At 39.9% G+C, this 27,075-nt stretch overlaps 2 protein-coding genes across 2 annotated transcripts in view; one reads left to right on the top strand and one right to left on the bottom strand.

Moving 5' to 3' along the window:
* LOC129765499 (phenoloxidase-activating factor 2-like) overlaps positions 1 to 27,075 on the top strand; it is a 38,241-nt gene that overhangs the window by 318 nt on the left and 10,848 nt on the right. Inside the window, exons 2-5 of the mRNA XM_055765887.1 lie at positions 14,397 to 14,482; positions 14,544 to 14,576; positions 14,644 to 15,061; positions 15,126 to 15,661. Coding sequence (XP_055621862.1) covers positions 14,397 to 14,482; positions 14,544 to 14,576; positions 14,644 to 15,061; positions 15,126 to 15,661 — 1,073 coding nt within the window. The remainder of the gene's footprint in view (positions 1 to 14,396; positions 14,483 to 14,543; positions 14,577 to 14,643; positions 15,062 to 15,125; positions 15,662 to 27,075) is intronic.
* On the bottom strand, positions 15,674 to 17,029 carry LOC129765500 (zinc finger protein-like). The gene is made up of 3 exons (XM_055765888.1): positions 16,748 to 17,029; positions 16,059 to 16,687; positions 15,674 to 16,004 (listed from the first exon to the last, which is right to left on the bottom strand). The coding sequence occupies exons 1-3, from the start codon at positions 16,844 to 16,846 to the stop codon at positions 15,731 to 15,733; spliced, it is 1,002 nt and encodes a 333-aa protein (XP_055621863.1). The 5' UTR covers positions 16,847 to 17,029; the 3' UTR covers positions 15,674 to 15,730.

The following is a 27,075-nucleotide window of genomic DNA, read 5'->3' as shown; positions in this document are numbered from 1 at the left end:
AAACGAATAATTTCAATACCAAGGATTTGAATATACGGATCATTGTGGAAGCAACGACTGTTAATTCATGTTTATGAACAAACAAATAAATTACAAACTTTCACGTGATGAAAATGATGATGTTTTTTTTTGTGGAATGATTAGTATTATCTTTCGATAAGGCCATAGAATCAAACGGTGCGCTTCATAGTCGTCCAAGAATCGCTTTTCTGAATTAATTATGTTTCCTGTTTGCCATTAAACGTGGGTCTTGTTGGCCTTCAAAGAGATAGAACATTGAACCAGTGCATGTCTGCTTCGTTTCAGATTATTACCAGGTGATTTTTTCCATTAAGATACACGTTTATTGTTCTTGAATGATTTAAAACAGCTTATACTACAAAGAATGGCAATTGGATGCTGCGCATTTTCAAATAGTTATTTAAAGCAATTTAAAAAAAACGCATCGCCAGAAAAAATCTTCGCAAATGAACTTGCAACCTAAATGCAAGCTTGTTTTACAGTAAAATATCAGAAGCATGTTTGGGCTTGAATTTGATTGTGAGTTAAGTTCGTGTTAAGTAGTGTAGGGGAAGGGTGGCAAAGACGGACACCTTAAGTGAACGTAGATTTTTTTCGTAAATTTTACAAACAATACACAGGACGGAATCGATTATCCGGGATTCGATTATTCGGAGTATTTTGCTATTGATTTTGCTTATATTTAGATCGGAAATTTTGAATAATTTGTATAACAGTTCCACATTGAATAATCAATATGGATATCAAATGAAAGGGTTTAGCTAGCAGAACACAGTTATTTATGAAAAAAGTAAATCCAAGATGGCGACCACTACAAAAAGGCGGATTACATATTTTATCAGAACCCCATCAATATGCATATGAAATGATAGTGTGTATTTATGAAAAATGTAAATTCAAAATGGCCGCCACCACAAAATGTCCCCATATTTTTTTTTCTAAGTCCCATTATTATGGGTATCAAATGAAAGTGCTGGGGGGTCTCCGTAGCCACATTGGTTGCGCGTTCGCTTAGTAAGCGATCGATCGTGAGTTCAAAACTCAGGACCCTCATTGACCATCTTTGTGTTGTAGCTACGTCCACGCAACAATCATCAGCGATGGTGATCGATCCACGGTCGAAATAAGATCGATTCATCCATAAAACTGCTCTGCTCTGCAAGACACGTCGGGCTCGGGTTCTATAAATAACTCAACAATTATCAATCAACTGTCTCCGCTGTCCGGTGGTCCCACTGGATAATGGATGAACAGAAAGAATACTCTCACGCCTAAATGGCTACTATGTGAATGTACCACATGTAATGGTACAGAAGGAATACTGGCGAACGGCAACTGTGTAATGTGCTAATTATAGATATGACAACCATGTGACATGTACACGATCAAAATTCGGCTTTGTTACAGCTAAAATGCTAATGAGCCTTAAATAAATAAATGGGATAAAAAAAATGAAAGTGCTCGACTTCCAAGATGGCCGCAGTTCCCAAATAAACAATTACTTTTTAATAATTCCATTCAGCTTGCCCTGTTTGTATGTATGTTTGAGTGTTTGTAGGGTTGTCCCACGTTAATTAAATGTTGACCTCGTTCCTGATCACTCGTTCGTCTGAAATTTGGAACATACCTTTAATTCTACTGCCATTATAAAACTGCGTACTCCATGAACCCGAAAATTCAATTTGGCCGCTACTAAAAAATGGCTGAATGGCTTGACTTGAAGGATACACTACATTATGAACAACATAAATTCGAAAAGGTCGCCGCAACAAAATGGTGGACTTTGTATTTTTTGCAATCCACTCAATTTTGGTATCAAATGAAATGATTTGACTGATAGAACATAGTACATCATCAAAATATTCCGAAGAAAGTTAGGAGGAAATAAAAATTTGAAAAAATGGGATGGTATTATTGTAGAGAAGTATACTAATGATACAGATAATTTACTAAAAACTAGAAGATAAAATGAGTAAAAAATTTTTTAGGTTAAACGGTTTAATGTACTAAAAGCTAGAAAATAATTAGGCAAGTAGCAGTTAGTGGTTATCACATCCGTTCCATCATTAATCTAGGGCAATGATGAGACTAAAATAAAATCGTTTGATATATGATGGAACAACTAACTGTGGATAATGGAAATCCAACGTTTATTTCTTACCTAATTTTCTTAGGAATATTTTCATGATGTACGGTATTAGTCAAATCATTTCATTTGAAACCGATATTGCGGGGATTGTAAAAAATTACATAGTCGACTATTTAGTGGCGGCGACCTTTTTGAATTTATGTTGTATATTATGTTTTGTGTTCTCCAAGTCAAGCCATTCAGACATTTTTAGCAAATTGAATTTTTCAAGATCATGGAATACGCAGTTTTATAATGACAGTAGAATTAATGGTGTCTTCCGAATTTCAGATCAATCAGTCAACAGGAACGGGGTTAGTTTTCTGTTAATATGGGACAACCCTACAAACATTCAAACATGCATACAAACAGGTCAAGCTGAATGAAACCATTTGAAAAGTAATTAATTATTTGGGGACTGCGACCATCTTAGATTTGAATGTTTCATGATCTGCTATGTTCTACTAGTCGAGCACATTCGTTTGATACCCATATTAATGAGGTTTTGAAAAAAATATATATGGCACCATTTTGTGGTGGCGGCCATTTTGGATTTACATTTTCATAAATAACTGTGTTCTACTAGTCAAGCCCTTTCATTTGATACCCACATTGAAGCGGTTCTGAGAAAATATATAATCTGCCATTTTGTAGCGGCCGTCATCTTGGATTTTTAAGGTCATGGAATACGCAGTTTTATAATGACGCCAGAGATAAAGATGTGTTCTACATTAAAGATCAATCGGTCTACAGAAAGGGGGTTAAATTTCTATTAATGTGGTACAGCGCTGCAGACAAAGTTACAAAGTTACAAAGTCACAAACATACAAACGGGACAAGCTAGAAAAAACTGTTTAATAAATAAGTGCGAATCATAATCACCTGTCTTATTGCTGATTCGGACTTTTGAACATTAATTATTAATTTAATTAATTACAGTTCCGTTTCAAAACATGCAAGTGATCTTTCTCCTATATTTTATCAACAATATATGAACGTAGATTCCATAATATAAAATATTATCTCATTTCAACTGATTTGCTGATGATAGTATTGAATGCTTAAAAAATATGGAAAACCCATACGATATGCGCTTACCAGCGGTAGTCGAATATCGTATTCTGATGCCATTTTGGAATCGAGGATGGTGACTTCCGGTTCGTCAAAAACGGTTATAAAAGACCGGGAATGGCATGAAATCTCACAATACGATCGTGAATGGTAATGTTGGCATATATCCATGGGTGCGCGAAGGGGAATAAAATAAGAATAATGTGTGATAGTGAGAGATAGGATTTAAGCGAGAGGGAGATAATGTTTGAGTGGAAAGAACTTAACCTTAGAGCGACGTGTGTGGAGTTATACAAAGAAAATGCACATACAATTGCACCCGCAAACATCAACGATTAACAATCAACGATCAAAGTCAACGTGAAAGTCAAAGTCATCTTCAACACGTAAACATAAACTCTCTTGTACAGGTATATGCGCGGATGCATACAAAGAGTTTATCAAAAGTTTCTGATAGCAAAATCAAATGCGTTCCCCCTGTAGTGAGCGCCACTCGATGAACCAGGATTGTGCTAGCCATTGATGGCAAGCGCCAAAGTGAACGTGTTAAACAATCACGATATAAAAACTGGAGCCCCGACTTTTCCCAAATAAAGACATACTGTGTATTACAGGTAACAGGTAGGTTCAATTTTTTTAGCTTATTTTGATGAACAAACTATAAACAATTAAAATTGCTTCGTTTCGCAATGTTTCACAATCTAAAAGAACATAGAACTCATTTTGCACACAGGTCGAATATATATCTTCTCTGTTTTTGAAGGAATGAAAACGAAAAATGGCGTTAAAACGCCAGAATGAAGAGAGCCAAAAAAAAAGTCACCATATTATCAAATTGTCAGCGTTATGACACCTTGGTTCGACAACTCGCAAGCAGATCGGACAAATTTTTAATCGATCCAACAAAGGTGTTTTTTTCACATCGAATAATAGTGTTCTTTTTCACCGGTTGCGCTTGCGAGTGGAGCGAAGTTTAAAGTGGTGCGCGCTGAGGATCCAAATCAGACACATTCATCACACACGCCACACAGCCGCGGCAAGTAGAAATTTATTTTTCTTTTGTTTCCCTATCATTCCTTCTACCTTGTGTGCACGATTTACACCATTGTTCAACTTTGTGTTAACCAAATCGGCAAACGTTGGCATTAGGGGTGATCATTATTTCTTATATACCGTTGAACTTTTATTGGAATTTTTTTTTCATTTTATCATTTTAATTAACATAAAATAAATTGAAAAAATGTTTTTGACGTAGGACTACGTCTAACCGGAAGATATAGGGGGTGAAATGGAAATCTAGGCATTGAACAAGTAGGAAAAAATGCAAGATTTGGAACGCTTATAACTCAAGCATTTCTCAATAGATCGCAAAGGTTTTTGCATCAATTGATAGGAAATATATCTATCATAACGAATAACATTTCATTTTTCTTGAGATAAATAATTGAATAATTGTGAAATATCAAGCATTGTCAAAATGCACTATGTGCCCATTTTTGATTGGTCCATTTTGTGCTCCTCAAATCGTACCGACCAAAACGGGCAACCAGAGCAGCAGCGAAATAGAATGAAGCACGATTGGAAAGAAAAAAGAAAAAAATGAACGAAACATTGGTCGCTGTCTCACACATGCGTAATTCTCGAGCCAGCCAGTCAGCTTAAAAATCCCCGCTCCGCTGCCGTAACGATCATTCTCATTCAAACTATTCACCACATCGGTTCGCATCACAACACAACCAACCCAAGCAGCCATGTCTGGACATGGTAAAGGAGGAAAAGTGAAGGGAAAGGCAAAATCCCACTCGAACCGTGTTGATCTGGAGTTCCCCGCAAGGGTAGCTAGGCCGAGCGCGTTAATACCAGTGCACCAGTCCACCTAGCCGGCGTTATATAGTTTCGGCCGCCGAAGTGATCGAGTTAGCTGGCAAAGCTGCTCGCGACGATCATAAAAACCGCATTCAGAACAGAACACATCAAGACAACAACAGGCAGTTGCAGCGAGTGGCGAGTGGCAAACGCAATCGCAAAACGGCATCAGGTAGCAGAAGAAAAAAGTTTGTTCTTTATACAAACTGCTTTGGTGGCAAATCCAGAACAGGGCGGCATCGAGGGCGTTCGAAATGGTTTTTTTTTTTCAAAACCACGAGTACTAAGTTTTCTAAATTGGAACCATTCCATAAAACAAGGCGCTTTTCAGGGCCATTAAACCTTCCAAAAAAGAGTTTAGGAAATACAGTTCAATGCTTTCTAAAACATTATCCAAAATAATAATAAAACACAAATTGATTTTTTCATAATTTGTTTGCCAGGATCTGATGAGTATGTGAATTTGGCAGTTGTTCTGAGCTTATTGATAGTTGGGGACTTTCCTGATTATTCAATTTTCACCAATTCTTAAATTGTTTCCAGATTTAAAGTACAGTAATCTACAATTAGTTCGACATTTAGCTAATTGGACGGACATGTAATGCGACTTATTTAGTTGGACATTTTTGTAAACATAGAGATCCAAATTATGACCCAACATTGAAAGTCGACACTGTACCACTGTCATCGCAAATGTTCAATTACAGGTTAAAATCGCCTCCAATGCGACACTGAGTGGCGCTTCGGCACGTCGCATTGAATGTAATTTACTGTACAACATGTCACAAAGCTGGATGGGAAGAAATTTTCCAACTGTGAAAGCTGTGGCAAGTGGCAACAAATCGCTAAACAGGAAGGTTTAGCCGAACAAGATGGGGATATCGAGTGATAACAAAACAATAAACTCTATAGATTAAAGATAATTTTGTGATCCTGAAAAGGACCCTTTTTAGCCTACATGTGAATCCAACGAGCGAACAAATCGTAATGAATGTATTTTTTTGCCATCGCTCCCTTTTAACGCTCATTCGTTCGTCTCGTTGAACTCGCCCCTCTGGCTGAGTCTGCCGATTGGTCTCTATCCTGTGAGTGTGTACCGCTAGAGTATAAAACACGCGGACCCCAAAAAAATATCTTATTTTCTTTCAAACCGTAAACCCGTGTGGTTGTACGGCATCGGCATCGTGGACGTAACAAAGGAGGACACGTTAAGGGAAAGGCAAAGTCTCACTCGAACCGTGCAGGTCTCCAGTTCCCTGTTGGTCGCATTCACTGATTGCTCCGCAAGGGTAACTAGGCCGAACGGATTGGTGCCGGAGCACCAGTATACCTAACAGCGATTATAGAGTTTCGGCCGTCGGAGTGCTCGAGTTGGCTTGCAAAGCTGCTCACGACAATCAGAAACCCCGCATCAAGAACAGAGCAGCTTCGGTTCGGCGCTCATCAAGGCAACAATTAGTTTCAGTGAGTGGCAAAGATGTTAAATGTAATTTACTGAACAACATGTCACAAGCTGGATGGGAAGAAATTTTCCAACTGTGAAAGCGAGTGGCGAGTGGCGAACGCAATAGCTAAACAGGAAGGTTTAACCGAACAAGATGGGAATATCGAGTGATAACAAAAACACAACACCAAAGGTTCTTTTCAGAACCATCAACATATTCATAAAGAGTAAACAGTAAACTAATCCATTTTTCAGGTAGATAGGTAGGTATTCACGTAGGAGAAGAAAATAAAACAATATATTTAAAATATATATTTAACAAAAGCTGTCCCTTTTGTATAGTCCTACGTCACTCCGGTTATGTCCCCGATATTACCCACCCGTTTATTATCATTATATTCTGTTCATATCGAACAGTTGACCGATTTTTTTTATATGGCTGAGGGCGGGAAGGATCCCCCATCGACGCCATTGAATATTTCCGATGCCGATCCTCCTCCTGAAGAGCAGGAAGATGAAGCAGAAATTGAGGAAGAAACTTCTGTATATGAAGTTGGAAGTTCCGAAGATGAGGACATTGAAGAAAAACAGGATTTTCGTCCAAAAGAATACCCTAGAGGCTCCAAAGGCCCATTCATTGTATACTTTAGACGAAAATCTAAACCTCTCAATGTCATTCGTATCTCGAAGGAACTTACTCAGAAGTTTTTTGCAGTTACCGAGATTACACGGATGGGGCCAGACAAACTACGAGTTGTCGTCTCAAGCAGGACCCAAGCGAACGAAATCACGCGCTGCGACCTCTTTGCAATTGAGTATCGCGTATACGTGCCCTGTTGCAACGTCGAAATAGACGGCGTAATAACCGAAAAGGGTTTGACTCGAAAAGAGATTATCGATGGTGTCGGTCGCTTCAAGAACTCTTCACTAAAAACTGTGAAGATTCTTGCATGCGATCGACTGAAATCTGTGTAACAAAAAAATGACAAAAGGGTTCTCAATCGGACAAACTCTTTTCGTGTGACTTTTGAGGGTTCCGCCCTTCCAAACTACGTTGCAATAGGTGCACTTCGTTTACCTGTTCGGTTGTTTGTACCCCGGGTAATGAAATGCAACAAATGTATGCAACTCGGTCACACGGCCGCCTATTGTTGCAATAAAAAACGTTGCGCAGATTGTGGAGAGAGCCATGATGAGAATCCTTGCGCGAAAGAGCACAAGTGTCTTCATTGCGGCGGGACTCCTCATGATATTATTCAATGCCCGGTGTACAAACAACGAGGGGAAAAAATCAAGCGTTCCTTAAAGGAACGTTCCAAGCGGACTTATGCAGAAATGCTTAAGAGTTCCGTTCCAACGACTCAGGACAATCCCTACTCCATTCTGCAGAACGACGAGCCTGTTGCTGATGCTCCCAATGCAGGAGGTTCCGGTACATCGCAGGGTGCCGTCAGGAAAAGAAAAATTACTTCTTTTCCTTCACTCCCCAGAAAGACGACCGAAACTTCCCAAGTTGGAATGAAAACTCGAATTGAACGTGCTGAGAATAGACCGAAGCAAGTACCTCCTGGTTTAAGCTGTTCTTCCACGCACCAGGGGTCCTCAGCACTTCCCGGAGCAGCACCCACCCGGTCTGTTCCATTTTCGCGGTCGAGGCAACAGCCACAATCTGGTTTGCTTGCGCTTTCTGACCTGGTGGACAACAATTTAAATGCTCTAAATATAAATGACCCTCTTAAAAGCATAGTATTATGTTTGCTTCCGATTGTGAGAACATTTTTGAAAGAAAAATGTGGTTTTTTAGCAGCGTTCATTTCCCTCGATGCCTGATTCAGTGCAAGAGGTCAAGGATTTGACCACTGTAATACAGTGGAATTGCAGAAGCATCATCCCTAAACTAGATCAATTTAAATTTTTAGTTCATAGTTCTAACTGTGATGTATTTTCCCTCTGTGAAACATGGTTTTCTTCAGCCGACGAGCTGAATTTCTACGATTTCAACATTATTCGCCTCGATCGAAATGACTCGTTTGGTGGCGTACTATTGGGGATCAAAAAATGTCACTCCTTCTATAGAGTCACTCTCCCATCGATGACAGGCATTGAAGTTGTCGCTTGCCAGACACAAATCAATGGCAAAGACTTCTGCATTGCCTCGATATATATTCCTCCAAGAACCATGGTCGGCCGCCATCAGTTTTTTGATATCATCGCGGCATTGCCGGAGCCGCGGCTAATCTTAGGTGACCTCAACTCCCATGGAACAGTATGGGGGTCACACTATGATGACAGCCGTGCCACGTTGATTTATGATCTGTGCGACAACTTCAACATGACAGTTTTAAATACAGGGGAAGCAACTAGGATAGCCAACCCTCCTGCACGGGCAAGTATGCTAGACATATCACTTTGCTCTTCTTCATTATCCCTGGATTGCACGTGGAAGGTAATCCAAGATCCCCACGGTAGTGATCACCTGCCAATAATTTTATCGATCGCCAATGAATCAGGTTCTCGTGAGTCAGTCGATATTGCGTATGACCTCACGAAAAATATTGACTGGAGAAAATTTGCAGAAATAATATCTGAAGCACTTGTTTCAATGCATGAACTTCCTCCACTCGATGAGTATAACTTTATATCGAGTTTGATTTACGAAAGCGCACTTCAAGCTCAAAAGAAACGTGTTCCTGCTACCACTTTCCGACGTCGTCCTCCATCACTTTGGTGGGACAAGGAGTGTTCAAAGGTCTACCTTGAAAAATCATCCGCTTTCAAAAAATTCAGGAAAACTGGATTAGTGGAATGGTTTCGAAAGTACCAAGCTCTAGAAGCCAAACTAAAAGGTCTGATTAAAGCAAAAAAGCGTGGATATTGGCGGAAGTTCGTCAATGGTTTGTCAAGGGAGACAGCTATGAGCACTCTTTGGAATACGGCTAGGAGAATGCGTGGCCGGAACCATACAAATGAAAGTGAGGAATACTCTGACCGTTGGATTTTCAAATTTGCAAGGAAGGTTTGTCCCGATTCCGTTCCTGCACAAAGCGTCGTACGCGACATTCCGCTCCAAGGCGATTATGAGAATTTTTCGATGGTAAAATTCTCAATTGCACTTCTCTCATGTAACAATTCAGCTCCGGGGTCGGACAAGATTAAATTCAACTTATTGAAGTATCTTCCCGACTTGGCAAAACATCGTTTGCTGAACTTGTTCAACAAGTTTCTGGAGCTGAATAGAGTCCCGCATGACTGGAGACAAGTGAGAGTGATAGCCATACGGAAACCCAACAAGCCGGCTTGCGATCACAACTCGTATAGGCCGATTGCAATGTTATCCTGTATTCGTAAATTGTTAGAGAAAATGATTCTACTTCGTTTGGACAAGTGGGTTGAAACGAACAATTTGCTGTCAAATACGCAGTTTGGCTTCCGCCGAGGTAAAGGGACGAACGATTGTCTCGCGCTGCTATCTTCTGAAATCCAAATCGCATTTGCTCGCAAAGAACAAATGGCTTCCGTTTTTCTCGATATCAAAGGGGCATTTGATTCAGTTTCCATGGAAATTCTCTCAGAGAAACTTCATAATCGTGGACTTTCGCCAATTCTGAATAATTTCCTGTACAATTTACTCTCAGAAAAGCACATGTTTTTCAATCATGGCAGCTTGAAATCTTCTCGTTACAGTTTTATGGGCCTCCTACAAGGCTCCTGCCTAAGCCCCCTCTTGTATAGTTTTTACGTCAATGATATAGATGATTGTCTAACTAGAGATTGCACGTTGAGACAACTTGCAGACGATGGAGTTATTTCCATCACGGGTACTAATCCCGCCGTTCTGCAAAAATCCTTGCAAGATACCCTGAACAACCTGTTCACGTGGGCTCTCAAGCTGGGTATCGAATTCTCTACGGAGAAAACTGAAATGGTCCTTTTTTCTAGGAAGCACGAACCCGCCCAATTCCAGCTTCACCTATCCGGCAAAACGATCAAGCACTCGATGTTTTTCAAATACCTTGGAGTATATTTTGACTCTAAATGCGTATTTGAAACAGAAATGCCAGCAAAGAATCAATTTTCTCCAAACAATAACCGGAACATGGTGGGGTGCCCATCCAGGAGACCTCATTCAGTTATACAAAACAACGATATTATCAGTGTTAGAATATGGCAGTTTTTGCTTCCGATCAGCTGCCAGGATTCATATTCTCAAGCTGGAGAGAATACAATATCGTTGCTTGCGTATAGCCATGGGGTGTTTGCATTCGACACATACGATGAGTCTCGAAGTTTTGGCAGGAGTACCCCCGCTTACTCTTCGGTTCACAGAATTATCCTACAGATTTCTCATCCGTTGCAAGATCATGAATCCATTGGTGATTGATAACTTCGAAAATCTACTCCAACTGACTCCTCAGTCAAGTTTTATGTCTTTATACCATGAGTACCTTACCCACGACGTGCACCCTTCACCAGGCATCTCCAACCAAGTTTGCTTCCCATACTTTTGCAATTCCTCTGTCAATTTTGATCTGTCCATGCGACAAAAGATCCATGGAATCCCAGATCATCTACGCTCCGATTATATTCCGGAGATATTTTCGGCAGAATATGGGAAAGTTAGATCTGATAAAATGTTCTTTACTGACGGTTCATGCATAAACGGGTCCACTGGCTTCGGCATCTTCAATGAAAATTCCAGTGCCTCTTTCAAACTCAAAGATCCTTGTTCCGTGTATGTTGCTGAACTGGGTGCGATATACTACGCTTTAGGGATCATTGAAACAATGCCCATCGACCACTATTTTATTTTTTCAGACAGTCTTAGCTCGATAGAGGCAATCCGCTCAATGAAAGTTGATAAACGCTCATCTTATTTCCTAACAAGAATAAGACATCTATTGAGTGTTTTGGTCGAAAAATTATTCAAGATTACCTTAGCATGGGTTCCCTCTCATTGCTCGATTCCGGGGAATGAGAAAGCGGACTCGCTAGCTAAGGTGGGCGCTTCAGAAGGCACACTTTTTGAAAGGCAAATTACTTATAACGAATTTTTTCACATTCCTCGTCAGGACACACTCGTTAGTTGGCAGCGCATGTGGAGTGAAGATGAGTTCGGTCGTTGGTTACACACGATTATCCCTAAGGTTTCGACGAAAGCTTGGTTTAAGGGATTGAATGTCGGTCGTGATTTCATTCGCGTGATATCTCGGCTTATGTCCAATCACTACAACCTAAACGCGCATCTCTATCGAATTGGGCTCGCAGCAAACAATCTTTGTGATTGTGGCGATGGCTACCACGACATCGAGCATATTGTCTGGTCGTGTATCCGGTTCCATGCTGCTCGCTCTCAGCTCTCTAGAGCACTGAGAGCACAAGGCAGACAATCGGATATCCCCGTCCGGGATATCTTAGGTAGCCGTGATCCTGATCTTCTGCTTCATCTATACCTGTTCCTCAGGAACGCCGATGTCAACGTTTAATGATTTTTCCTTCGTTGTGTCCCTGTTTCGTATCCCTCCTATCCGATCTATAAACTTTTACTTAGTCGCGGCAATACATACACACACTCTTTACAGATACACGGGCCAAAGGTTGTGCAGTCCACTGATGATTCAACAAAAGCCAAAGGTTGTACCGCTCATGACAACTCTACACGAGCTGATGATTGCGCCGGCTAGTGACCATTCTATCCTGGATTCCTCGAGAAGACGCACCACGCTAGATATGGGGTACAGACTAGGGGGGCGTTGCTGATTAATGGTCAGCTGCATCCCAATAGGAAGTATCCCGTGTCGGACACACGTACAGAGCATTGGAGACAGCAACATCACAATTACGAAAACACTTGTAATACTAACCTCGAGCCAACCGCGAGTAATCGGTTACATATTACTAACATAGTTATAAGGCAAACATTGTCGAAATATTGAACTCCCGGCCCCGTCAGGTTGACGCCATATGAGCCTTAATAAAAATATATATTTTGGATAAAAAAAAAAAAAAAATATCATCTTGTGCTAAACCTATGTTCTCAATATGGTATTTACTCGGGCAGTGTCCTGTTACAAGACTAGTGAATGTGCTTAAGTCTTTCTTATTAAGGCTTAGCAGCTGTTGAATAATTTTAATACTCGGCGTAATAAATTTTTTCGCCTGTTTAAGTTTTGCAGCCATCCAATTGGCTGTCACTTCCCGGTCTTCCCATTTTTTCAGCTCGCTTCTCAACACACAGTCGGAGAGTCCACAGAATGGTTCTGGACCAGTGAATGGTTTAAATTCATGAAAATAGGATGAACTTTCTTTTTTCCCATACATTTGTTCTGACGATTTTTGTGCTAACCCTACCCGTATTTCGAATGCTTATAACTCGAACATTTCTCAACAGATCGGAATGATGTTTGCATCAATTGATAGGAAATATTTCTACGCGTCTATCACAATTAATAAAATGTTATTTTTCATGAAATGAATTGAATATATAATCTAAGGAATCGAAATTCCCTAGATGCTTGCTATGAAGGCAAGACCTTTCGCTCGTCCTCTCTCGAGCGCTTCGTGATTAATCTAGGGAACTTATTTCCCTAGATGTAGGCAATTGAGGCCTAAGAATCACGGGTCCAAATCTTTGCTAAGCCAGGGAACCTATTTCCTTGGATAGTTTCTGCTTGCGAATCTCCTCCGGAACGCTGAATTTGTCCTCTGCGGAGAAGAACAACAGGCCCGGCAGCTGACGAAAGTCCGCTTTGACGTAGGTTTCGTCGTCCATTACCAGGCAATGCGGCTTCGTCAGCATTTCGGTGTACAGCTTCCGGGCTCGCGTCTTCCCCACCATGTTTTGCCTTTCGTCGCGGTTAGGAGCCTCCTGAACCTTGTATGATCTTGTATTGATCTTGGTTTGTCCAATTTGGGGTGTTTTTACGCAACTAGTAAATGCAAATCGATTTTTCTTCATGAAAATCACACATAATCGATACGAGTTTGGGTTTGTTGAAAAGCTCCAAGTCTCTAGTTTCTAATACTACCATAAGGTGTTGAAATTATTCAAATTTTTATGTTTTTTAACGATTTTCCTTAAAGAAGAATTATAATCATGGTTTGACCACCTCTGATCATGGTTTGCCCAAAAAAATGATCATGGTTTGTCCGGTTCCATTTTTGAATGACAACATTCAAATTCACAATTAGATGTTCCATTTATCATTGCTTGAGTTTACTGTCATCATATTGATTCATTCATAATTTAGGCTTTCTTCAGAATATTGCCTTTTCTTGGGCATTTTAGAAGTGTTCACCTCAACACAATCAACACAGAAAAACCATACTTCTGCTATGCGCGAAGCACACCATAAACAAACTGCAGCGCGCCAAGCGGTTGCCATAGAAATCATGTGGACAAAACAACATTATTGAATTGGACAACTCATGATCAGAATTGAGTTCATCAAAATGCGTTAATTTAATGGTTTAGCTATGTAAATCCGATACAAATGGTGAGCAAGCATGATGTTTACAATATTTATAAGTGTTGTAATCCAAATAAGGTCGGAATACGTGCCAAATAATCATCTGGTGATCGATTAAAAGTTAGCTCGAATGAGGGGCGCATTGACACAAATAGAAGGTGTATTTTATAATCCTTTAAAACATGTGATTTCGTAAAAATATACTATCAAACTACTATAAATCACGTAAAAGGCAATTTCATTTATATGTTCCGAAACATTCGAAGGCCTTATTTGACACAGGAGCGCTGAATTAGAGCATTCAAAAAGTGGGCAAACCATGATCATATTTTCGACTGGACAAACCAAGATCATTTACCCTACAACCCCTTACAATTTTCCTTTTTTTTAAATTCTGTAGAAATGTCCAGGAGGCTACTGTGTCCAGAAACACCTTTGCGTGAACAGCTCCATCTCAACTGAGGGTGAAGGTCTCATAAATGAAAGGTAACCTTAAACGTTCGGGTTATACTGTTGTAGTATATATCTGTATTGTTCACTATTACAGATTCGGAGAGGAACTTGAGCCGATTTCAGTGAAGTATGCTTAACAGCTGCAGAGCTCCAGCGTCTAACAGATCCCTCTTACGCGTTCCCTTTTCTTGCAGATTGGAGGTGGAAGATGATGAATGCGAACACTACTTAATGAAATGCTGTTCTTTTATGACGAATAAAACAAAGAAGGAGGCTCTTCAGGAGAAACCCACGAATGCTTCACCGGAGGAAAAACCTTTGCCGCCAAGCTGTGGTCGAGGTTATGAAAATGGTTATAAGTATCATCTGGCAGATTCAACGGTGGCACAGTTCGCCGAATTTCCATGGATGGTGGCACTTCTGCACAGTATGGAATTGTTGGATGAAAAGAAGTTGGTGTATTTTTGTGCTGGATCGTTAATTCATCCACAAGTCGTCTTGACGGCGGCCCATTGTTTGCGAAAAACCAACCAACCGAACCAACCGGAAGATCTAGTTGCCAGGCTCGGTGAGTGGGATACGGCCACTGAGAACGAACCCCTCAAATATCAGGTTTGTCGAATGGCGTTCTTTATCGATTGACTTGGCATCTAATTGTAAATTTTGTACATAACAGAATTTTAACGTGAAGAAAGTTATTATCCATGAATCATTCACGCCAAACATTTATCACAACGACATAGCGCTGCTGATTCTGGAAAAACCAGCTGAACTATCTCCACACATCAGAACCATATGTCTTCCAAATGACGATGAATCGTTCGATGATAGCCGATGTAAAGCCGCAGGTTGGGGCAAGAAGGAATTCCACGCCAAGGAAAAGTACGCCAAAATAATGAAGAAGGTTGAACTTCCAATCGTTCCAAGAAAGAAATGTATCCAACAATTGCGAAAAACTAGACTCGGCGCGTTTTACCAGTTGCATTCCAGCTTCATATGTGCTGGCGGGGAAGAAGGTATCGATACCTGTACGGGAGACGGAGGAGCTCCACTGGTATGTAGCCGGGGGAACGGCGAATACGTCCAGTCCGGTATAGTAGCATGGGGTATAGGCTGCGGAGGACAAGACGTACCCGGGGTTTACGTGAAGGTGTCCGAGTTTCTAGAATGGATTGAGGACCATCTTCAGCAGGAAGGAGTACACTTAAGCGAGTAAGTCTCTGGCACAAATGTACGGCCGAAGTATATTAAATCGAGAATTTTACGAGATGCACAGTTCCACTACAAAGCCCTGTTCATAATTGTATTTTTAAAAGATATTCTCCCGTCGAGATACATCAGCGGATGACCGGGATGGTTCTTCTGCATGTGCGTCACGTACATGTTCCGGTGTACGAAGGCTTTACTGCACGTGTCACACTTGTATGGGGCCTCACCACTGTGAGTTCGCATGTGAATATTCCACACTGATTTACAGTAAAAAGCCTTTCGACACAGCGGGCATTTGAAGTCGCGTTTCTGGTTGTGGATCTTCAAATGAGCATTCCGAGCATACCTGGAATCTAGAAAATCAAAGACCTGCTTGGCACAAACTCCTACAGAGACTGACCTGGTATGAAACTTCACATCACACATCGTGCACTGGAGTTTTCGCTCACAATGAACTCCGTTCAGGTGCGATTTGAGCGCCATCCTGCTGACGAAATTCTTACCGCAAATCTCGCACGTGGACTGCTCATCTTGGACGTGATTCCTTCGCCAATGCAATCGCATGTTATATTTGCAGCTGAACTTATCCCCACAAACGTCACATTCGTAAGGTTCCAAACCGAGGTGTCTATTTTTGTGGCCCTCCATACGGCTGATGTAGATCGCACGGCCGCACAACTCGCACACACAGGATGATTTTTTGCCAAGTGGTTTTTTGGGTGTGGTCTTTTCCACATGCATATTGTCACGTTTAACCTTGGCTCTCTCTTTGTCGTTGTGGTTGTTCTTGTTCGAGGATTCTTTCTTCTTCGAGCAAGAATGATCGAGTGCATTTCGGTTGTCGATATCGCCAGAAACATGATTTTGTTTATCGGGTTTATTTGAAGTTTCTGTGGATATTTTCGCCATTCTTTCCTTGAATTTCAACTGGAAGGCTCGACATTGCTGTTTAAAATTATAAAACTCGCCAATTTGCCCATGACATGACTCGCATACATCTCTCGATAAGCAATCATCATCAATCTCCACCTAGGAATTACTAAAGATCTATGAATTTCAGAATTAAAATAAAACACGAAATTTACTAACCCACATACAAATAACATCGGAAACTTTCTCCCTGAAGAATCGATTCCCGAGAACACCATTCTTGGGACAACTTTTCATACACAATCGACATATAGACATGGTTACGAGTTAACAGCTTCTTTTACTATCATTACGATCATCGTTTGGCGTTGGATGTGGCGAAAAAAAGAGAGCAAAATAAACAACCAAGAAAACAGGTTCTAGTTGAACGACTTTCTACCATACACACTTTGAGTGTATCGCTTGCGGTTGTGGAAATGCATTGCTCTGCGATATGCAATTTCATTATCAAGAACAATCAGGGCGTACATAAAAAAAAAGTCACAAGAGGGTTGTGTCCGAGACACGACCGCATTGTTGACGTAGGATTCCGTTAGGCTATCTGTTGAGTTTGGATATTTGTGAAGAATTACTCCGTTTAAATCATTATGGTCCTGAAAAGGGCCGTGTTTTTCGGTTGTTTGTTCACTCCACCAGTGTTTACCGAGTAATGATGGCAGAAGGATGCTAAACAGTCGTTGAATGGTGCGTATCAGATAAAAGGTGTCGAAGTGGAATGAGATATGATGAAAACCATCCTCTGTGACCCTAAACGAAATGCCTCCAGTGTTATGTATGGATGAAATAACGAAAAAAAAATCCCCAATGTAATATAACATAATTACCAATACCGAACACAATTATCGATTTTTCTCATCAGTAAAAACATGTTACTTTAATGTAGAGAAAACATATTTGAAATGGAAACATATTTAATTTGTAATTTTCTTTTATAATTTTTATTTTCTTAGTGTTTATTCAACCCAATACGAGTTTTAATTGAACTAACAACACCTAATACTATATGTAAAGCATATGAGAAATCACTTTTTCACTTTTCCAATTTTTCTCGCCGTATAAACTTTCCCTGGGTGAAAATGAACACAACAACACAGACAGCTTAAACCTAACGACTCGTTTCCGAGCGGGAACACACCTTGGTTTTTATTTATGAAAATTGAAACAAATATTTCAAGTCATTTTTAACACAATTGCTACCATATACAATTTTACACTTACACTTGTGCTAGAAGTTTTACAATGCACGATCGGTCATTGATATGAAATTTCACGAAGGAACCAACATAAAAGTTCCAAATTTAAATTTTATTTGCCAGAATTAATCGTATCACTCACCTTACTTGCAATATAAAAATGCCCCCAACTTGTATATATAATTGCAATGTCGATTCCCCCTAGGTAGCTTGGTTTAGATGTCTCTGTTAGGGAACACATATCGGTAGGAACAAAAGTTTCCCCTACTTTCATATATTTGCAATGCCGATTTCCCCCGGGCATATTGGTTTTGATGTCTCTGTTAGGGAACACATTTCGGTGGGAACAAAAGCTCCCCCTACTTTCATGTATTTGCAATGCTGAATTCCCCCAGGCAGCTTGGTTTTGATGTCTCTGTTAGGGAACCGCCGCATGTGTCGTCAATTTCGACCAATCAGAAGTGGGTATTTCTGTTAGGATAGGGGTTGCGATTTTTCAATTGTTCGATAGTTAATTTTCTGATTTCATACTTTCTTCAATTTAAAAAATTGTTATAAGCTTTGGAAATTGGACAATTTTCACGATGTGCTCGATTTTCGATTTTAAATTTGTACCCCAATATGTTCCCGAAAGACGTAATCCTACGTCAAAAACAGGAATTAATTATCATGTAGATGATTGATCATCTACACGATGTTAATGGTGCTCTAATTTGTATTACATATTGCAAAAACGAGAACCATGTTAACTACAAAACGTCAACAAAACTACTGAATATGAATCTCATTTCTTCTGTGTCCGGCGAATGAATGCAAATGAGCGAATTAAAGGTAACGCTTCGGGTGTTATGTTTCATTAGAGCAACACCAGACCTCATGTCTCTCTTAAAACCCGACATTTTTTGGCTATTCCGCCCACTATACTAACTAGATATTGCACCTTCAAAACAAGGCGTCGCACAGTGCGTTGAATATATGGGGATGCGGGACAAAAATCAAAACAACCCTTATGGCCTTTTTTTCGGATAGGTATAATGGAAAAAATGTTAGTTATGATGAAATCTACTATTTGCATTGAAGGCTTATGTATTATACCTAATCGCAAAAGTGTCTTAAGCGCCAAATTAATAGTGTATAGTATATTAATAGTGACATAAAATTAAATTGTTCTCTGGAATGCTTCTCCTGTTTAGATAAAAGGCTAATAACACACAATCTTTCATATCTCATCCGACGACACAGGGACCTAAACGCCACCGTGGTGATTTTTTATTTTTGACGTGGGACTACGTCTAACCGGAATATATGGAGGGTAAAATGAAAACCTAAACACAGAACATGCAGGAAAAAATGAAAGATTTCGAATGCTTATAGCTCGAACATTTCGTACTGGATAGGAGAGATGTTTGCATCACTTGATAGGGAATATTTCTACGCATCTATCGCAACTAACAAAATGTTGTTTTTCATTAGATAAACAATTGAATAACTGTAAAATATGAGGCGTTATCTAAACGCCCTAACTGCATCGTTTTGATTGGCCCGATTTACGGTTTCCCTAACACAGCCATCAAAACCAAGCAGCCTTGGGGAAATCGGCATTGCAAATACATGAAAGCAGGGGGACTTTTGTTCTCATCGAAAAATGTTCCCTAACACAGACTTTAAAACCAAGCAGCGAAATCGGCATTGCAAGCACACGAAAGAGCCTAGAGGCGAGTGAACTGAAAAGTTTAAACCCTCTTAAAGCCAAAAAGAAGAAAAAGAACACACGAAAGTAGGGGGAGCTTTTGTTCCCACCGAAATGTGTTCCCTAATAGAGATTTCTAAACCAAGGTGCCTGGAGAAATCGGTATTTCAAATTCATGCAAGTCGGGGGTATTTTTGTTCCGACTGGAATGTGTTTCCCTAACACGGACTTCAAATCCATGAAGCGTGGGGAAATCGGCATTGCGAATTCATACAAATCGGGGGTATTTTTGTTCCGATTGAAATGTGTTTCCCTAACACAGACTTCAAAACCGTGGTTTCTGGGGAAATCGGCTCTGCAAATAAATGCAAACTGCGAGTACTTTTGTCCTCGCTTGCCTTTGTGCAGAGTGGAATATGTCTGTCCTAACATGATCTTCTAAACTTAGGAACCTGGGAAAATCGTGCAGCCACTAGAAGCGAATGAACTTCCCAGTTTCAAGCAAATTCGAGATTCGAGAAGTATGTAAGTTACGTTTGGGGAAGTTCGGTTGACTTTTTAAAAAAAAGCTGAACTACCCTGAACGGAGTCACAATGTAAACTAACTTTATTATTTCATTGATTTACACGATTGCCTAAATATGCTTACACTATGGTTTTTATAATGTTTGCTTTTATGCCGAGTGTTGCGAAAAATGTGCCTGTGACTCGGTGCACTGGGTCGCAATGCTCCCTGCTGCTGGTGTACCGTGCCTGGGTGGTAACTGCTCCTCCCCTAGTGTTGAAACTCCTGGTTCAACGGTCAGGTTCTTAGCGATGGTGGTTGGTAAAAATGTACTGGTGCTGGGTCAGTGAAATGATCATCTATGGTTGACTTTTCTGGGTTGATTGTTGCTTTAGCTGATTGGGTTCTAAACTTGAAAAGAATGTAGATGATAAAGATTATGATCATAGAAGTTGTAAATGAAAATCCTCCGATTATTGTCCAATGGTGTGTAACTGTTGTGAGTTTCAGGTTTTCCAGATGTTCCAGGTTTTTATGGTGAAGTCTTTTCAATGAATGAATGTCGGTTTGCTGTTCTATTTTCCGCTTAACAACATTTAGTCCTGTTGAAAGCGAGAAGATTGGATGCTCAACGGTTTCTATGATTTGATTTGTAAATGTCATGTTTCGTATCGAAACTGAGCAGTTTTGGTATGTGATCAGGAATGATCCGATTAATCGTCGATTGGAAACTCCGCATGTGTTGTGAAATGAATCGTTCACTTGATTTAATAGTAGTATTGTGGGACTCATTTCCGTTACTATTGGGTAATGCGCGACGTTCTCATACGTGCACTTGCTGTCGTGGCCAATTATTATATTGGATATGCATTCGTCTAAGGAAACATCTTTCAAACTGTTGTGGTTGCAAAGACTCCAGTTGCCTAATCTTGAACAATGGTCTGTTTTCAGGAAAAGTTTGTCATTACCGTAGAGATACTCATCTCCTTCCAGTTTTATACGTAATGAATATGTTATTATAGGAGCAATTTTCAGGTGCTGATATGTTGAGTTGCTAAGATTTGGAATGTTGATGATGTAGAGTATAGTTTGTCCGTTGGTGCCTATGGTGACGCTTGCGAACCCAAGTGCCTCGTCTATTAATTCGGTTGGTATACCTTGATCGCTAAGAATTTGAATCATGAAATCTGTCTCTTTTGATGTAAGCATTCTATTATTAACAATTCCCAACTTTGATAGCGTAATGGAATTTTGAATTTTTAATACTTCCTGGTTGATAATATCTAGATTGAGAATAATATTTATTAAATCATTTCCTGCCTTAACTGCTCTGTGTGTTTTATTTTCTTCCTTAATTAGATCATTAATGGTTTCTGTCATGTTATTCAGCCCATCATAAAGATCGTCATTGATAGTAATTTGTTGGTTACTATTTTCGGTAATTTTGTGAATTCCAGAGTCGATAAGTCGTAAATCGTCTGCGTCTGGTGAGCCTGACATCCACTTCCATGCTCTTCCGAGTGCGTCCCATCGTTTTTGTCGTCGGTGTGCCGGTTGTATTTGGTTGAGGTTTGTTTCTAGTTCATCTATTTTCCATTTTAGTAAAGCTGTCATTTCGGGGTCGTCATTTTCTCTAGTCAGAATCTTGGTTTTGATGTCGTGTACGGCTAATGCTATATTTGTTGTGTTTATTTTGTTTATAACTTTAGACTGCCCTGTTACAATTTTGCTCTGGGATAGGTGTATGATTGCTACATGTTCTTGGTTAAGGCTTTGTATTTGCAGTGTTCCTAAGACTGCTGGGATCCTGGAAATAAGTTGATATTTTTTACATTAGATTTGTGTAGTTTTGCATTTTCTTCGTTCCTGAACGTTACTTCATTGCTATTTTGAACAAAAGTTTTCTTGAATATTTTCTTGTGCTTCGGTTTAATGATTTTGTCTTTTACATATACCATTTGCCCAGTTTCTAGTGCAGGTGCAGTTTTACTATTTTTATTTGCTCTTTCAAGTTGTTTGTGTTGGGCTTCTTTTAGTCTAACTATTATTTCGTCGTAAGTCTTCTGTCGTATTTGTTCTAGTTCGTCAGGATTAATTTGTCTGTCGGGGTTCCTTTGATTTCCGAATAAAATTTCCTTAGGGGTTTTGAGTGTGGATGAGTGGATTGTGTTATTGTATTTTTCCACTGCTATGTGGATAATGTTATGGGATGGCAAGTGAGGGGTGATTTGCTTTTGAATTCTGTATTGTTCTAGGATGGTGGAATGAAATCTCTCCACAGGGCCATTTACTTCGGATTTGCTATTTGGGGTTAAGTAAACCTTGATATTCAAATCGAGTAATTTCCCTTTGATATCGGGTGATTGAAATGCGCGCTCGTTATCCATTACAAGGGAGCTTGGTACGATAAAGGAGGTAACTGTTTCCCATATTGCTTTCTCAATATGAACAGCATGTCGGGATCTAATAGGAATCATGCGACCATACTTACTAAATTTATCAATGCAAGATAAAAAGTAGTTGGACTCTATTTGAAATATATCTATATGAAGGATTTGGTAGGGATGATTAGGGATTGGTGTTTCTTGTATAGGGATAATGAGCGGGTGTCGATCATATTTCGAAGTGTTACATTCATCGCAAACGCGTATAAATTTCTTCAAATGTTGTATAATATTTGGGAAGTAAAATTCACGTAAAATCTGAAATTTATTCTCTTGGATTCCGCGGTGGGCTCTATTGTGAGTCTCTTGAATTATTCTTGTTTGCTCATCTGCGTCTGTAACATCTCGTAATATAATTTGGGTGAAACGAATCTTGAGCAATCCGAGCCTGCTGAAATATTTTTTAAACACTTCCTGGATTTGTCCCAGAATTTCTTCAGAAGTATAGAATCCGTTGGTTTTAGTTGGATCACAAAATTCTTTTAGAATAGTGGTCAAAATTTCTTCGTTCAATTTCGTTCTTCTGATCAGGATTCTACGATAGCCAGGAAATGGATTTGTTACTATTGTTTCTGAGTTAGTTGTTGAAATTTCAATTATTAATTGGGAACGGAAGCTGTTCAAAGGGGCTTCTGTTGAAATGATGTAGTTGGAATCATCGTCTTCTGCAGAGTGTTGAGTGGGCGTTAATGAATTTATCTGAACGCGACTCAAGGCGTCTGCAACTACATTAGATTTTCCCGGTTTGTACATGATTTCATAATCATGTTCTTCAATGAAATTTTTCCAGTTCATGAGTTTTCTATTCGAAGTTTTAGGAGAAAGATTGTATGTTAGAGGTTGGTGATCTGTATAGATCTTAACCTTCTGACCGTAGAGATATCCTCTAAATACTTTCAAAGCCCAAACAATCGCAAGCAGTTCCTTTTCTATGGCACTGTACGATTCTTCAGTTTTGTTTAAAGTTCTAGAGGCAAAATGTATCGGTCTATCCTTTCCAGGGTTTCCTTGACTTAAAACAGCACCAATCGCGAAATTAGACGCGTCGGTCGTTAAGCAAAAAGGTTCGGAGAAATCTGGATAAGTTAGGATGTCATTTCCGGTCAGTATCCGTTTCATACTTTCGAAACATCTTCTTTCATCAGTGTTGAAATTTATACTTTTAGCACTTCTTTGATCTCCTTCTCCTCTCAAGAGTTTAGTTAAGGGTTTGGCTATTTTAGCGAAATCCTTAATAAATCTCCGATAATATCCCATCATGCCCAGAAATCCTCTAAGTTGTTTCAGGTTTCTGGGTTCCGGATATTTTTTTATTGCTTCGATTTTCTTCTCGTTGGGTTTTATTCCTCCGTTGGTTATTATATAACCTAAAAATTCCACTGATTCGTGTAGGAATTCTGACTTGTCTAACTGAACTTTAAGATGGGCGTCGTGTAACGTTTTCAAAATGATTTCTAGATTTTCGAGGTGTTCTTTGAGTGTCTTTCCCATGACTATTACATCGTCTATATAAACAAAGCACCGTTTCCCGATGTGGTGTCGTAATACGTCGTCTATAGATCTCTGGAAGATGGCCGGTGCATTTTTTAGGCCAAATGGCATACGAACAAATTCGTATTTGCCATAATTGACGGAAAATGCCGTCTTTTCAATATCTTCTCCTTTCATCTTGATCTGATGGAAACCGGATGCAAGATCGAGAGTAGTAAAATATTTATTTCCTCCTAATTGGTCTATAGTGTTCGATATTTCTGGCATAGGGTATTTGTCCGAGATAGTCTTATCGTTCAATTTTCGATAATCTATGACAAGCCGGAATTTTCTTTCCCCTGAGGCGTCCAGTTTTTTAGGGACAATCCAAACAGGTGAATTCCACGCGGATCTAGATGGTCTTATTATACCATCGTTGAGAAGTTTGCTTATTTGTTTTTCGACCTCTGATTTGTATGCTATTGGGTACGGGTATGCTTTCTGATAAATGGGTATGTCGTCAACAGTTCGAATTTCGCATTCGACGTTGGTGGTACAAGTTAATTTGTTATCGGGATTATGAAACACTTCTTTGATGTTATTTATGATGGGTATCAAGGAATTTCGCTCATTTTCGTTTAGATGGGAAATTCTAATTTTTCCTAAAATGTTTGTTGTTTCTGTTTTATTTATCGCTTGTCTTCGTGTAGGTAAAATTTTAGAGGGATGGTTCTCAGATCTCCTGAATCGCATTTAACTTTAAGGGTTTTTTTCGCACTAATAAGGTTAAATCTATTGCCGAAAAGAATTTCGGTTCCGATTATTCCGTCAAAAAAAGGATGAAAATCGAATACCAAAAAGTTGAAACTTCGATGCAAAAGTGGGTGGAAAATTTTTAATTTGACGCATTCTTTTATTTTCTGAGTACCAATAACACCTTTAATGTTTTGTTCACGCATGGTATTTATTGGCATTCCGGATGAATTAGCCCATTTCTTCGAGATAACATTTACGTTGGCACCGCAATCGATGAGCATTTTAATGACTCCTTTGATGTAGGTATTTCAACGTAAGGGAGGGTTTTAACGTCAGGTTCTCCTAAAACCATTTCGTGACCCAATCGGTGTCCTCTAAAAAATTAGTTTCTTCAGCTTGGTCGGGCATTTGATTGGTGTTAGCTTCGTTAGAATTTTCGGCGTTTAGATTTAAATTTTCTAACGATTCCACATAATTTTCGTTATTGAAATCATCCTTACTCAATTCCAATTGTTCGGTGTACCATTTTTCATATTCTTCCGGATCGGGGCATTCTTCTAAGATGTTTGCCATTCGTTTAGCGTTAGGTTCGTGAACACGCATTGAATCGCTTGCTTGCCTACGTTGTGCAAAAGGTCGATTACCGTAGTTAATTTGATTAGTACGAATAGAGCTCGTATCCATCGGTTCCGGTCGTGGTTGAGGTTGCATAAATGTCCTTTTGGGTGCAAATACGTTAGGTTGTGATTGGAAATTGGTATTTTGGAACTTTTGACTTTGGAATGGTGTATTTCGAGGTGGTAATATTGGCAATTTTCCTGGGTGGAAATTTGAAAATTTGGGTTGCGAATAACGCGGGGGCACTGGTGGCGTAATATTTCTCGTTGGTAGATTGCTACGAGGAGCGGGTAATGGCAGTGGTGTCTGTGTATTAAATGGAGCGTTTCTTGCACTTAGGTTCAGGTATTCTACACAATAATGGTAGGCCTGTGCTAAATTACTTGGTTTGTAGTTTTTGCAAAAAAGTGAGAGCGGTTCTCCCAGACCTCTCACAAAGGTATCTAAGGAAAGCATATTATATAATTTTATTAGGGCGGTTTCGTGTCCCCGCCATTGTTCGTCTAAGTTTATTGCGGAACTTATGAGAGTTATCATCTCGGTGATCCGGCTATAGTAGGTTTCGATTGATTCGTTCTTTGCCTTTGTCATATTTTTCAGCTGGCTGTCCAGTGTCATCAAATCCCTTTTGTCCGCGTAATACAGACGCAAAGTGTTTTTTATTGCGTCCCACTCAACGGGAGTATTGTTTGTGATGAGTACATCACTTGCTTCATCTTTAATTTTACGTCGGATAGTTTTTATTATCAGATGATAGTGAAATGTATCTCTACCATCTTCGAATAATTCCAATATATCTTCTACATCGAGAATCCATTGCGCGAGGTTGCGCGGATTCCCTGTGTAAATGGGCAAGTCTGCCACGATAGCTGGAATTTTGCCACGCTCGTGGAACGACATTCTGGTGTCGATCGTAAAACGTGGTGTGGCGTTTTCCAAAACAGGTGGCACAGAAACGATCGGGTTCGACGGGTTCAAGGCCATGTCGGGATCGATCGTAAGTGTTTCTAATGCCTCGATTATTGAATCAATTTTTGCTAATTCTAAACACTTTCACCTTTCACACAACACTTCACTTTAGATTAATTATTGTTTGGAGGAATTATGTTAGTTTCCGCGTTATTTTGTGATATAACAGCGCTCCGGTTACGGTGGGTCCGGCCTCGGCGCTCTGAATTAGTATAAGTTTATTGGGTTCCGTACTATCCGCTTTGCGGTACGGTTTTAGCTTAGTCTATTTCTTTCGAGTTTATACTCACAAGATTATTAGGAGGTACATTCGAGTACCGCGGGACAACGCCTTAGTCCTTGGAAGTCCTATTAATGCCGGTTGACTCGGGTCCTTCTTTTTCCTGGTGCGCTCGTTCGCTGTGCTCCTACACGCAAATCCCTCGGTTGACGACGGACGGAGCTTGGGTCCGGAGTAGGAGTAACTTTAGAAAGTTAACTCGGAGCGGCTTCACTACTAGGAGTACAATACTGTTACCAGGTGGAGGGTCCCTATTCGGGCGCCAGTTACGTTTGGGGAAGTTCGGTTGACTTTTTAAAAAAAGCTGAACTACCCTGAACGGAGTCACAATGTAAACTAACTTTATTATTTCATTGATTTACACGATTGCCTAAATATGCTTACACTATGGTTTTTATAATGTTTGCTTTTATGCCGAGTGTTGCGAAAAATGTGCCTGTGACTCGGTGCACTGGGTCGCAATGCTCCCTGCTGCTGGTGTACCGTGCCTGGGTGGTAACTTGTACACTTTTGGGATGTAAACTTCAGAGGGAAATGTAAAATAAAATAATCGTTTGATAAT

The sequence above is a fragment of the Toxorhynchites rutilus genome, chromosome 2, assembly GCF_029784135.1.
Source record: "Toxorhynchites rutilus septentrionalis strain SRP chromosome 2, ASM2978413v1, whole genome shotgun sequence".
NCBI lineage: Eukaryota > Metazoa > Arthropoda > Insecta > Diptera > Culicidae > Toxorhynchites > Toxorhynchites rutilus.
The sequence above is the reverse complement of the archived record's forward strand: the minus strand, read 5'-3'. Positions and strand labels throughout refer to the sequence as shown.